At 44.4% G+C, this 14,789-nt stretch overlaps 1 protein-coding gene and 1 pseudogene across 2 annotated transcripts in view; one reads left to right on the top strand and one right to left on the bottom strand.

Moving 5' to 3' along the window:
• LOC130024777 (zinc finger protein 26) overlaps positions 1 to 14,588 on the top strand; it is a 35,364-nt gene extending 20,776 nt beyond the window's left edge. For both annotated transcript variants that reach the window (XM_056115544.1, XM_056115545.1), the window contains exons 2-4: positions 4,832 to 4,958; positions 5,371 to 5,466; positions 13,144 to 14,588. In XM_056115544.1, the coding sequence (XP_055971519.1) occupies positions 4,832 to 4,958; positions 5,371 to 5,466; positions 13,144 to 14,492 (1,572 nt within the window). In that variant the 3' untranslated portion in view covers positions 14,493 to 14,588. The remainder of the gene's footprint in view (positions 1 to 4,831; positions 4,959 to 5,370; positions 5,467 to 13,143) is intronic.
• On the bottom strand, positions 211 to 2,119 carry LOC130024825 (cytochrome c1, heme protein, mitochondrial-like; annotated as a pseudogene).
• Positions 14,589 to 14,789: the final 201 nt, after the last annotated feature.

Below are 14,789 nucleotides of genomic sequence, written 5' to 3'. Positions count from 1 at the left end.
GCTTTTCCCCTAATCAGGATCTGTTAAGTTGTAAGGTCAGATCCTTCTAGGACACTGAACTTGTATTATAAGTTAATATTGCCTTTCTCCTCTCCTTATGTCTTTTGAATAGTTTATTTTACTTTTTTTTTACTTTGAGAAACTTAATTTATTCCCATGATTAGGCTGAAGATTCTGGAGTTTGAGCCCAGGCTCCTGCCTTCTCTTCTCTTGTCTCCCAAGAAGAGGGTCTTGGCCAATGTGGCGAGCTGAGGTCCAACCAGGCCCAGCATGGCTCCTGTTCAGGCAGGATGGCAAGCAGGCTTTGGGCAGGATCACTTGGGTGGCCGATAAGCCAGCTTCCAGCTCTTCAGGACTGACCACTTGTGCCTCTTCATAGCGTACACCAGGGGCAACAGCAAGCCCATCATCATCAATATCTTAAGCCCCATCTGCTTGCAATGGTTGTGCTCGGGCTTAAATGCCCAGTGCAGGTAGGTGCACACATCCTTGGCCATCTGGGACGTGGTGACTGGGATGCCATCATCGAACTCCAGACCTCATTGTAGATGGGAGGAGCCATGCCAATAGCCTGGCTGGGAAAGTAGGGGTTGAAGTGCAGCCCCTCATGCAGAGACACGCCAGTGGGTGGATCACAGTAACCTGTGAGCAGGGAGAACACGTAGTCCTCGCCGCCGTGTCTGGCTCTTACAATGTAGCTGAAGTCAGGGGGCAGCAATGCATCGTTGGCAGCACGCACAGCCTCGGGGTTGTGGTAGGGCTTGGGGAAGTAGTCAGACAACTTCCCCGGCCGCATGAACATCTCCCCATCAGCATTGGGGCTATCCTGGACCTCCTCCTCGGTGTAGCACACGCCGACGAGTTGGCGATATGCCATGTAGTTCCTGCTGTGGCACGATGAGCACACCTGCTTGTACACCTGGAAGCCGCGGTGGATGCTGGTGTGGTCCAGCAAGGACAGAAGGCCGAGGTGCATCCACGCATAGCCTGGCGAGTGCAGCTCCAGATGGCTGGCACTCATGGTTGAGTACAGCACCTTGGCCAGGTCGGCACCCCGGGCCACCAGCACGCCCAGCACGACACCCTTCGGCCCTGGGACAGGCCAGCCAGCAGTGACAGGTCCACCGCCTGAAAAGTCCACAAGGGAAGCTGCCCAGGCCACGTGCTGCCCCACGCAGTGAAGCTGCTGCCACTTTCATCTTGGCCATCTGCAGCGTGGCCTCCCTCCCTGAATGGTTTAAAGCAATGTCCTTTTTGTATAGATACAGGAAGACAGTTAATATTATGCTTTGTAATTTAGGATTTAATTGGCTTTGAATATTATTCACTCCCAGGCATCTGCTTTTTCAACTTAAACCTCAGTTGCCCTTAGTTTCTAACACCCCAAAAGCAGGGTCCCAACGAGGGACTGAATGGACCCAGGGCAAGCAGTGAGCTACCCTGGCATCGAAATGGGCCAGCCAAAGTGCCACAATTCTTAACTATAAGTTAAAGAGTTTGATCATAGACAAATGCTGTCATGATCCAAAAGTAACGACGAGATTAGGACCCTGCTAGGGATAGGAAAGACTATCTAGCCTGAGCACTGTAGTCTGAAATTGAGATGGCCTTAGGAGAGCAATTCTATAAGCTTAAAGTATTTTTTACTGTGTCCATACAAAATGATTTATATTATATATGCTTATATGTTTGTTGGACAAGGAGAGGCAAAACACACCCAGGGGGTTTTGTTCTAGTGGGTCGATCTGCTAAATGAGAATCTGTCCTAGAAGCAGCTTTCCCTGAGGGAAAGAACTCTATCCCTATTCATTGTGACCACACCTATGTGTAATTGTTACCCCAACCCCTCATGCTGGGGGTATAACGAGACTGTAAGAATGGGCTGGGGAAGGCAGAGGAGAGACAGGAGTGAATGGAGAGAGGACTGGAATAAACAGACCAACTAGCCTGGCCCTCGTTTCCTTCCTTCGCCTGCCCATCGCCATCAACTTCTCTGGGGTGGGGGAAGCAGCGTGAGACGACGAAACGCGGGTGATGGGATAAGATAAACTGCTGCTGCCTTTTTGTGTTTACACAGTTGTTAATACGACTGGAATTAAAAAACAAACCCTTCACCCATGTTCTCCAATTTGTAATATTTTGCCAGTTCTCTTTTTCTCTCTGTCTGTATATATGCACCTTGTTATTTCCCTTTCTTCTTAATTGTTCAAGGCTCTGATATCTCTCCACTGTCAAAATCAGTACTTGTCTATAGCACTTTCCCCCCCCTTAAGTCCATCTTTCCTTCCTCTTTTTGGATTTGACTTTGGGATCACACCTGGCTATACTTAGGGCTGACTCCTGACTCTACTCAGGGTCTCTGCTTATGGAGAGCAGGAGATTGAACCTGGGTTTCCTCTGCAGGGCCATATCCACTTTCCTATCTCCAGTTTCTTTCCATTTCTCCTTCTTTTCCTCTTTACCCTTCTCTTTCTCCATTCTCTTTCCTGTTATTGACTCAAATAACCTAGGACTATAACCACAGTATAAAAGTTTACTTCTCCCATTCTACTTTGTAGAAGAAGAACCATTTTCCAGTATTTGTTACAGAACCTTCCTGCTATTTTCTCTGTATTTATACCTTTTTTTAAAATACCAGTATGAAAATACATTTATTTTTTAATATTAAATATTTTTTCTCTGGTGGTGGTGGTGGTGGTGGTGGGAGGGTGCTTTGGGGGAACAGTTAATGGTGCTCAGGGTATGTTCCTTGCTCTGTGCTCAGGAGTGATCCTGGCAAGCTCAGGGGATCACATGTGGCACCAGGGATTCAAACCAGGTTACGGCTGCTACAATATGCACAGCAAGTGCCTTCCCTCCTACACAATCACTAGCCCCAGTATAAATTAATTTTTAATTGTGTTGCTCAGTGTTACTCCTGGCAGAGCCAGAGGGACCATATGCAATACTGGGCATCTAACCAGGGTCAGCCCATTTAAGGTAAGCACTCTAACCCTTACACTGTCTGACCCCTGATTGACATTAGTGAATTTTATAGGTGATGGTAGAATTTCATGTGTGCTTAGATTGATTTTTATTTAGATACTTTTAGTTTGGGAACAGGAATGTGGGTCAGCAGGAGAGTGTGTGCCTGGCATCTTGAGGCCCTGATTTACATCCCTAATACCACAAGAGGAAAAATGAGTTATTTTATTAATGGCACAGTACTTTGTGTAAATGCAGAAATTTATGCAGTACTTTGTGTAAATGCAGTAATTTATGCAGAAATTTCCATCACAGATGTACCTTATTAGCTGTCTCTATTGATGGAAATTTAGTTTAATTTGTTACTTATACAGACTTGGAAGCATTGAGGAGTTCTGCACATATTTGTATATATCACGTTCATATCATGTTTCATGGCCTTTTGGTTATTTTTCTGTTTCCTTATAACAAAAAATCTTTCTTGTTTTATCTACCCTCCCACCCCAATGTCCTCTCTCTCCTCTAGAGTAATCAAATTGTTAAATATTTTTCTAGATTTTTTTATATATGTTTATTTACAGCTGTTTATAAAATGTCTATCAGCTTATCTGGGTTTTTACATGATTTTCACACTCTGTAGTATGTTTTTATGGGAGGGGACATCCTGAGCAGTGCCCAGGGAACCCCTCAGTGCAGGGCTCTGTGGCCCAGCTGTGGAGGTCTGATGGCTCAGTGCTTGGACTAGAGGATGTGCCCACTGCTGTGCTCAGTGCTGCTGGGTTCACATAGCCTTGCACGTGGTGCTCAGGAAGCCATGTGGTGCAGGGACTTGGATCTCAATTCCTAGTAGATTCCAGGCATATGCTCCAGCCCTGGCTTACCCCTATGTCCCCTTTCATCATTTATGTTGAGGTAACACAAGTACACCTGGCTCCGGTGTTCTCTGATTGTCACATTCTTAGTTGAGGCAGAGGTGTGGTTGTAATTCTCACCAGGGGTTGGGATGGAGCTCATACACTTTTACTGGGATGTTACCCTCTCTTGTGCTGTTGATACATACCTAGTTGTGCTGTTGATACATACCTAGTTGTGCTGTTGATACATACCTAGTTTTGCTGTTGATACATACCTAGTTGTGCTGTTGATACATAACCTAGTTGTGCTGCAGCTGGAAATTGCTTGTGGTGGAAGGGATCACAGACAGCACAGCTATCAGAATTGTGTAGCAGTTGTCTTAACATAGTAAAACCACACTCAGGTGTGAGCCACTAGTGGTATATGTTAGTGCAACATGTTGGACCCTGTACTGTCTTTCTGGTCATAGAGCACATTATTTCACATTCATCTTTATTTTTGCTTTCCCTCTGCAAGACTGAAAGGTTCTCTGGGAAGTAAGTGCGTTTTTATTCAGGACCCCAAAGGGTATCTGAGAACTACAAGCACAAAGACTTTTTTTTGGAGGGTGGGGCAGCCTCACCCAGCTATGCTCAAGGAAACTTGCAGTGCCAGGGATCAAACACTCCCTTTTGCATGCAAAGCATAAGCAGTTTGCCGAGTTATCGTCTGCCCCAATGGCTTCTTAAAAGTTCTTCTGTTAAAGCAGAGCAATAGTACAGTGGGTGGTGCCACTCCTTTGCACACAGCCAACCTGGGTTTAGTCCTTAGCACCACATTTGGTACTCCTAACCCCACCAGGAGTAAGTCCTGAGCACTGCTGAATGTGGCCCCCAAACAAAACCGTTCTTCCATTAATACTGACCAGTGTAAAAGGCAGTTCATGAAGGAACTTGTCTTTTCCAGTTCCTCTTCATCTTTCCACCCCACCTAATGTAGCTGTATCTGACTGAATGGGTATGTCTTATTACAGGGTTTATTTTCATTCAAAGACATCTCTATGGAGTTCACCTGGGAAGAGTGGCAACTTCTTGATTCCACGCAAAAGTATCTGTACAGGGATGTCATACTGGAAAACTATAGCAACCTGGTATTTGTGGGTAAGTGAAGTTTGTTTGTGGGTAAGTGTAACTTCGGTGGGTAAGTGTAGCAATCTGGTATCTGAGTAAGATATCTCTATGGAGTTCACCTAGGAAAAGTGGTAGCTTCTTGATTTCATACAGAAGTGTCTGTACAGGATGTCATGCTGGAAAACTATAGCAATCTGGTATCTGTGGCACTCTGCTTGTGATTTATCAGGTGTCCTTTTTTTTCTTGTATTGATCTTCCCTGGTATTTAATGATTATGGACTTTTACTATCATATAACATAGGCCAGATGGTCTGTGTCCCTTGCAGACCTTCACCTTTTGATTGTAATCTTTGCCATGGTGAAGACAAGCATTTTGCTTTATAATCCTGGTTCCTTTTTTCCTACAGTTTGGCTTACATCCTTGTGATTTTCCAATAACAGGGTATCCTGGGTCTAAACCTGATTTAATCTTCAAATTGGAGCAAGGAGAAGAGCCCTGTGTGATCAGTTCTACAGTTTTCTACCCATACTGTCTAGGTGGGTGATTGTGAACCAGCAAGTGGGGGGAGAGGATGGGTAGGTGGTTTCCTTCGGGCTGGCAGACTGGCATACAGCAGCATTACTTAGAGGGCTTCCCTGGAGCCCCTCTGGTGAAGAAGGGGCTGTTGGCATTCTCCCATATGATGCTTTCTGCTTGAGAAGTGGCCTGCCTTTCTCTGCATTCTGCTCAACTCTTATATTTTTCTTAATTTCTTTACTTTTCCCTCCCAAGGTCATGGGCTGCTTTGGATATCCAGACCATCTAAGTCTCTTCTCTCTCACTTGGTGTGACTCAAACCCTCACATTCTGTGCCCTGTTTACTCTTCTCCTTTCCACACTTACAGTCCCAGGTCTTTATCTGGACCCTCCTATCCTCTTCTCTTGCTCTGACCCTGTTAGAAAATTCCATGGATTCTCTCTTCTCACAGTGATTGCTTGAAATTACACTTTTGGGGAGGGGCTGGGTGACATATCTGGCAGTACTTGAGATTTATCCTGCCTCTGTGCTCAAGAATTACTCCTGGCTGGATTCGGGGGCCCATATAGGGTGCCAGGGATCGAACCTGGGTCAGCCACATGCAGAGAAAGTGCTTTCCTGCTGTACTATATTGCTCCAAGCCCTTCCTTTTGAAATTATTGTTTGAAATGTATTGCGTGAAACTGCCACTATTCTGGGTGGGTTAAAACATCTCTATTTGGTACACACAAGCGGAGAAAATAAACTGACAAATGTTTCCTTAGACACAGTTTGATCCAGCAGATGTTAGACTACTGACAGATCACAAGGATATAAATAATAAAAATACTTGCAAGTCTTTTTTTTTGTCTTACAGCCATTGTATTTGTCAAAAGAAAAACAAAATTCAGCAGAGGTATTATATTAATATGCAGATGCAGTGTTGTTCATGTTATTGCTATTTATATGAAGTATTACTGTTCCTTCCAGCCCACTTCTTTTCTGTTTTCTTTCTTTTATTTTTTTAATGTTTTATTTATAGTTTTGAGCCATACCTAGCGATGCTCAGGGGTTACTTTTGGCTCTGTATAATGAAATCACTCCTGATGGTGCATGGGGGGTCACATGGGGTGCCGGGGATCAAACCCCAATGGGCCACATGCCAGGCAAATGCCCTCCCTGTTGTATTCTCTCTATCCCTCTTTTCTATTTCTAACCATGCCAAAGAGGTTCCTTTTTCAGGGTCTTTGTACTGGCTATTCTTTGGAATGATTCTGTCTTTTCTTATGACTCCCAGTACTGTTTTATTTATTTATTTATTTAAATATAGGAGTACTGCTATTTATCCAGCCATTGATTAAGCTGATTGAGTTGGGTATGAACTCCACATCAATTTTTTTTAATTCAGAATTTTATTTTTATTTATTTTTTAATAGAATCACCATGAGATATAGTTACAAAGCTTCCCTGTTTGAGTTTCAGTCATACAATGATCAAACACCCAACCTTCCACCAGTGCACAGCTTCCACCACCAATGCCCCCATTATCCCTCCCATCCCACCCCTCCTCCTGTCTCTATGGCAGGCAATCTTCCCCATACTCTCTTTTATATTGCGTGTTATGAATAACATAAGGTGTCACGTGGCTGCTAGAGTGGCTGCATGCTCCTAGAATTCTAAGATTTTAGATAATTAGGGTCTGGAGAAATCTCTGCAGTGAGCTGCTCAGTTTGGATATTCTTTTGTGTGTCTCTGGATCATGGCCAGTTAAGGAGCTTAAGTAAGAGCCGGAGGTACTTTGTGGACATGACTTCCAGGGTCCCTTGAGAGGTCCCATGGATGAGAGGGACGAGCCTAACCCCTATCCCTTGAGGCCTGGAGTTTGCCATTACTGAACCTGTGTACCTGCACTTCTCATTGGGTTCTGGAAGTTGGCGGCTGCTGGGATTTTTAGGGCGCCGGAGGAGGGTCAGTACTTTAAATGTCTCATATCTATTTAAATTTTATTCTCTAGCTTTTTTTTTCTTTTTGGGTCACACCCAGCGATGCACAGGGGTTACTCCTGGCTCTGCGCTCAGGAATCACCCCTGGAGGTGCTCAGGGGACCATATGGTATGCTGGGAATCGAACCCGGGTCAGCCACGTGCAAGGCAAATGCCCTACCCGCTGTGCTATTGCTATTATTCTCTAGCTTTTCTTTTCTTTTTTTCTGAAGTAGAACATATTTTATTTGGAGGTTTCTGGAAGTGTGGAGGGGAAGAGGAAAGAGAGAGAGAGAGACAGAAAGACAGAAAGGAGGGGAGAGAGAGAAGAGAAGAGAGAGAGAGAGATTCAAGGGAGAATGGGAGAATGCATTCTTCAAGGGCTCCAGTATTGTCTCCATTTGTCCCAGCCCTGAGATTTTACATCGTAAACTTTATGCTCTCTCTCCAAGGATGTGGCACACCAGCTGGATGTCCCTTGGGCATAATGGTGACGCGCTTGGTGGGGAATGTGCAGAGGTTGGTGTCCTCCAAGAGTCACATCAGGTAGACCTTGCACACCTCTTGCAGCACCATGATGGCCGAGCTATGGGAGCACAGGTCGGTCTTGAAGTCCTATGCAATCTTGCGCACCAGTCATTGGAACGGCAGCTAGCGGATCTTGTGTAGCGCCACGGTATCGGCCAGTAGCGGTGTGGCTTCTTCATACCAAACGTGACTGGTGTGCTCTTGTGGGCCGCCTTGGAGGCCAGCTGCTTACAGGGTCCCTTCCTGCCTGTTGACTTGTGCTGTCTGCTTAGTAAAAGCCCTCTCGTTCTTCCCAACTCAGCTGGAGACTCCTTCAGGGTTAGGGAAATGAGACCCATTTAGCTACTGTTGTTGGCATATTTGGTACGTCACAGGTGGCTTGCCAGGCTCAGCCATGCGGGCTGGATATCCTCAGTAGCTTGCCGGGCTCTCCGGGGGTAAGATGGAAGCTTTTGGGGCGATCTCTAATCGTCTCTGTAGGTGTTCCCAGTCTACCAAATGTTAGCTCCTGGTGACCGGCCTGCTATAACAATTTGTACACTGTCAACATACACTTGCCTGCATTTCTGGGAAGCGCCTAAGGCATCTGCGGTCTCAGGTGGATCTCCTTGAGGTGGATGGAGTGTGCCCAGAGGCTGTCGAACAGCTGGCAGAGCAAGATCCTATTGCATAGGGTCTGTGCCAGGTCGAACACCTGCACCGAGTTCCAAGTCACTCAGTGGTTGGCAGACAGAGTCCTGCAGTGGACAAGTTAGTGCACAGGCCACTGTCACTGCTCCACACTCAATGGTGCCATGACTCGGTCCATCTGGGGGAGGTGGTGATGCTGTGGTGGCCACCGTGGTCTTTCTTCGCCCCGAAGCGCCACTCTGTCCCAATCCCACAATGCAGCGAGCGATGTCCAGCAGGAACCATGCACAGAGCTCTAGCATGGATCACATGCAGAACTCCATGCCTCTGTGCATCACCCAGAGCGAGATGGTGAGCCAGGTTCGGGAGAGCACAAGGGGTTCAACTGGCGTCGACCAGTATTTCTTTTTTTTTCTTTTTTAATTTTTCAAAAATTTTTAATGAAACACCATGAGATAGAATTACAGACTTATACACTTTAGTGATTACATTTCAGTCATACAGTGGTCAGGTACCCATCCATCCACCAGTGCCCATTCTCCACACCAATGTTCCCAGTATCCCTCCCACCACCCCCATTCCATCCCTCCCCTACCTCTGTAGCAGGCTCTCTCTCTCTCTCTCTCTCTCTCTCTCTCTCTCTCTCTCTCTCTCTCTCGGATGTTATGGTTTGCAATTCAGGTAGTAGGTGGCCATCATGTTTGGTCTATAATCTACTTTCAGCACACATCTCCCATCATGAGTGAGGCCTCCAAGCATCCTTTGCTTGGTGGTCCCTTCTCTATCTCAGCTGCTTTTTCCCCAGCATGTGAGGCCGGCTCCCGAGCTGTGGAGGAATCCTCCTGGCCCTTATCCCTACTATCCTTGGGTGTTAGTTTCCCATTATGTTACTTTATATTCCACAAATTAGTGCAGTCATTCTATGTCTGTGCCTCTCTTTCTGACTCATTTCACTTAATACTTTCCATGTTGATCCACTTACATGCAAATTTCATGATTTCATCTTTTCTAACAGCTGCAGAGTATTCTATTGTGTAGATGTACCAGAGTTTCTATAACCAGTCATCTGATCTCAGGCACTCGGGTTTTTTCCATATTCTGGCTATTGTAAATAGTGCTGCAATAAACATACAAGTGCAGATATCATTTCTACTGTACTTTCTTGCATCTCCGGGATATATTCACAGAAGTGGTATTGCTGGGTCAAATGGGAGCTCAATTTCTAATTTTTTGAGAAACATTCATACTATTTTCCAAAAGGGCTGAACCAGTTGGCATTCCCACCAGCAGTGAGGGAGAGTCCCCTTCTCCCCACATCTGGTTGCCTTTGTTCTTTTGAATGTGGGCCAGTCTCTGTGATGTGAGATAATATCTCATTGTTGTTTTGATCTGCATCTCCCTGATGATTAGTGATGAAGAGCATTTTTTCATGTGCCTTTTGGCTATTCGGATTTCTTCTTTGAGAAAGTTTCTGTTCATCACCCCATTTTCTGATCAGACTGGATGTTTTCTTCTATCTTCAGTGCATCATGGTCTGAAAAGATAGTTGATACAATTTCTATCTTCCTGATTCTATTGAGGTATGTTTTGTGACGCAGCACATGATTTATCTTGGAAAATGTTCCGTGTACACTGGAAAAAAATGTGTATATTTTTTTCTTTTTTTGGATGGAAGGCCCTGTATACATTGATTAGCCCTCTCTCTTCTATTTCTTCCTTCAAATCCAGTACTTCCTTGCTGAGTTTTACTCTTGCTGATCTATCCAGAAGTGATAAGGTGGTGTTGAAGTATCCAGCTACTAGTGTGTTGCTACCAATACCCTCCTTGAAGTTTATTAGCAGTTGTATTTTTTTTTTTTTGCTTTTTGGGTCATACCTGGCGATGCTTAGGGGTTACTCCTGGCTTTGCACTCAGGAATCACTCCTGGCAGTGCTCAGGGGATGCTGGGAATCAGATCTGGGTCGGCCACGTGCAAGGCAAACGCCCTACCCGCTGTGCTATCATTCCAGCCCCCTATTAGCAGTTGTTTTAAGTATTTATCTGGGCCTTCATTGGGTGCATATATGTTTAGGAGTGTGATTTCTTCCTGCTGTACATATCCCTTATCATCTCATGACATCTTATCATCTCATTCCTACTTTGGACAAACTGGCAGGCTACCGAATGTAACCTGCCCACACAGCAGAGTCTGGCAAACTCCCTGCGGTGTACCCAATATGCCAAATACCAGTAACAATGAAGGGTCTCATTCTCCTGACTCTGAAAGAGCCTTGAATATGGCACTTTTTAAAAAAGTCTCAGGGCTAGGACGAAGGAGACGTTTCTGGGGCCTGCTCGAGGCAATCGACGAATAACAGGATGGTTGTGCTTGTGATTGTGATACATATACCTTGATTATTTAAAAAGACCTTTGCTGTCCCTTCTAATCTTTTTTTAGCCTGAAATCTATATTGTCGGATACTAGTATGGCCACCCCAGTTTTTTTGAGAGAGCTGTTTTCTTGAAGGATTGTTTTCCATCCTTTGACTTTGAATCTATGTTTGCTCGGACTGTTCAGATGTGTTTCTTGTAGACAGCAGAATGTTGGGTTCAGTTTTTTAATCCATTTTGCCACTCTATGTCTCTTAATTGGTGCATTTAGACCAGTGACATTGAGAGAGATTATTGTCATGGGATTTTGTGCCATCTTTTTCTAGAGGTTTGTTGTGCTTGTAGGGGTTTTTCTGGTCTTACAGTAGCCTCTCTAATCCTTCTTTTAAGGCTGGTTTTGAGTCTATGAAGTTCCTGAGCCTTTGCTTATCCATGAAATAGTGTATTGTTCCTTGGCGTTTGAATGAGAGTTTAGCCAGGTAAAGTATTCTTGGTGATGCATTCATTTATTGAATTTTTTCACTATATCCTACCATTGTCTTCAGGCTTGGAAGGTTTCCTCTGATAAGTCTGCTTTAAATCTAAATGGTGCTCCTTTGTATGTGATTTCCTTCTTTGACCTTGCTGTTTGCAGTATTGTGTCTCTATTCGTGGTATCCGTCATTCTGATTATATGTCTTGGAGGCTTTTTATTAGGGTCCCTTTTAGCTGGTATCCTTCGGGCTCCTAGGATCTGGATGCTTGCATTCTCCAGCTCTGGGTATGTCTCACCAATGATATCTTTTTTTTTTCTTTTGAGTCATACCCAGCAATGCTCAGGGGTTACTCCTGGCTCTGCACTCAGGAATCACTCCTGACAGTGCTTGGGGTACCATATGGGATTCTGGGAATTGAACCCGGATCTGTCCCGTGCAAGGCAAACGCCATACCTGCTGGGCTATTGCTCCAGCCCCACACCTATGATTCTTATTTTTTTCCTCTTCAGTTTATCCCTTAGGTCTCTGACTCACCTTAGAGCTATTTTGAGGTCTTTTCCCATTGCATGTTGTTGTCTGTATGCTTTCTGCAGCTTATCTTCAAGCTCACTGATTCTGTCTTCGGCTGTAGTCATTCTACTGTTGAGGGCACCCACTGAGTTTTTTATTTCATCTACCAAGTCCTTTATTAGTGACACTTCTGTTTGTAGCTTTCTTATTTTTGCTTTCATTTCTTCCTGTATTTTCTTGGCTGTCCATTCCCCTTTTGTGTCCTCCTTTAACTTACTGGATGTCTGTTCCACCATTTCTTTGAGTTCATTGATCATCCTCAGCATTTCATCTCTGAATTCTTTATCAGAGATATTGTACTTGTGGGTCATTGTTCAGATATTGTACTTCTGAACCCTTTTCTTCCTCCACTCCTGATGGTGGGGATTTGCACTGTTTCTTCATGTTCTTGTGGTAGTATGGAGGTGGGACCCTCCAGTTCACTATCAGTGTACCCCTCTCACTGCGAGAAAGGATTTTGGATGAACTCAGTCAATGGTGGTCACCTTTTACCATTCTCTTTGGTGCTCCTCTGTAATTTATGTGAGGCCTATACTGAAGCTGCAGAGGTCGTGTTCTTTTATATCATGCTTGTTTAGTTTCTTGTGTTCACAGTTACTTTGGTGAGATTGGAATAGTCTACTGTACTGTTGGCCTAATGTAATTGGTATAGCCAGGATGTTCTCAGAATTAGGTAATGCAAATTGAGATGAGTCCAAGGTACCGAGAAGGGGGAAAATAACTGTGGCCACCCCAGAGGCCACGCCCCCTGCCACTGCATGGTACCTGTGAGGGAATTGGCTGCAGCTTTAGTGTCGAGCTGAATTAAAGTTCCACTTCTGATTTTGTTCCTAACGCTTCCTGGGGTTCCCCTGATCTAGGTGCAGGGGGCACCTTGTCCAAGGGGGGAGGCAGTCTTGCAGTTCCCTGGGTCTGTTTTCTGGGCATGCTATGCCACAGAGGCCTGACCAGTATTTTTTTTTGAATCTGTGTCAAGCCTTTTACTATAGCTATCAATGCTGGCTCAAAAGATCTTCAATTCCATATGAAATTTATGATGGAGAAGTACATATTTGGTTGGGGGGCTGGGGTAACTGTATAGTGGTTAAGTGTAAGTCTTGCAATTAAGTCCCTGTGTCTACTCTCCACCACTAATGTAAAAGCTTTTTTCCTCCCCCTAGAAGACTGGAGAGAATGCTATCAGAAAAATGAAGGTAACTTTTATAGCATTGAGAGAATCTATGCTTATAATGCATTTGGAAGACTTCTGAATAAAACCTACCTTTCTTCAAGACAAAGACTCCATAGGTATAATACACGTGAAAAAAGCTTGACTCAAAACTTAGGTTCAACCAGAAGCTACTTAAAAAAAAACACTGACAAGTTTTGTGGATATAAAGAGTCATATTTCCTTAAGCATCAACTAACTTATGGTACAGACAAAAAATGTGTGTGCAGTGAATGTGGGAAAGCTTTCCGTTGTAAATCACAGCTTGTTGTACATCTCAGAATCCATACAGGAGAGAGACCCTATGGATGCACTAAATGTGAAAGAGCCTTCAGTGCTAAGTCAAACCTTAATGCTCATCAGAGAGTTCATACAGGAGAAAAGCCCTACTCCTGCCGTGAATGTGGGAAAGTCTTCTCTTTCAGATCTCAGCTCATTGTTCATCAGGAGATTCACACAGGACGAAAACCTTATGGTTGTAGTGAATGTGGAAAAGCCTACAGCTGGAAGTCACAGCTTATTTTGCACCAGAGAAGCCACACAGGGTTGAAACCCTATGAATGTAGTGAATGTGGGAAAGCCTTTAGTTTGAAGTCACCATTTGTTGTACACCAGAGAACTCACACGGGAGTAAAGCCCCATAAATGCAATGAATGTGGGAAAGCATTCAGGAGTAAATCATACCTTCTTGTTCATATAAGAATGCATACGGGAGAGAAGCCCTATCAATGTAATGATTGTGGGAAAGCTTTCAACATGAAGACACAACTTGTTGTACATCAGGGAATTCACACAGGAAATAACCCTTACCAATGCAGTGAATGTGGAAAAGCCTTTGGAAGAAAAGAACAGCTCACTGCACATCTAAGGGCTCATGCAGGAGAGAAGCCTTATGGGTGCAGTGAGTGTGGAAAGGCTTTCAGTAGCAAATCATACCTTGTGATACACAGAAGAACACACACAGGAGAGAGACCCTATGAATGTAGTTTCTGTGAGAGAGCCTTTTGTGGGAAGTCACAGCTCATTATACATCAGAGAACTCATTCAACAGAAAAGCCTTATGAGTGCAATGAGTGTGAGAAGGCATATCCTAGGAAGGCATCGCTTCAGATACACCAGAAAACTCATTCAGGAGAGAAACCATTTAAATGTAGTCAATGTGGGAAGGCCTTCACTCAGAAGTCATCTCTCAGTGAACATCAGAGAGTTCATACAGGAGAGAAGCCATGGAAGTGTCCTGACTGTGGAAAATCCTTCTGTTGGAATTCAGGGCTCCGGATACATCGGAAAACTCACAAATGAAAATATAAATTGTATGCTAGAAGGATTCTCATTTCAGGAGACTTGAAATGATACAGACAAGGGGCCGGAGTGATAATATTGCAGGTAGAGCACTTGGCTTGCACGTAGCAGATACAGGTTCAGTCTCCAACAACATGTATGGTCTCCTGAGCCCCACCAAGAGTGATCCCTGAGCACATAGCCAGGAGTAAGCGCTGAGTACCACTGGGTGTGGTACAAATACAACAGAAATGATACAAACATTAGTTAATAACCAGGAAATCATAAAATTAGTCAATTCAGTCCCATAAGGAGAGG

Source organism: Sorex fumeus, unplaced genomic scaffold (genome assembly GCF_029834395.1).
Source record: "Sorex fumeus unplaced genomic scaffold, SorFum_2.1 ptg000029l, whole genome shotgun sequence".
Taxonomy (NCBI): Eukaryota; Metazoa; Chordata; class Mammalia; order Eulipotyphla; family Soricidae; genus Sorex; species Sorex fumeus.
Note: the sequence above shows the minus strand (reverse complement) of the source record. Positions and strands in the feature narration are given on the sequence as shown.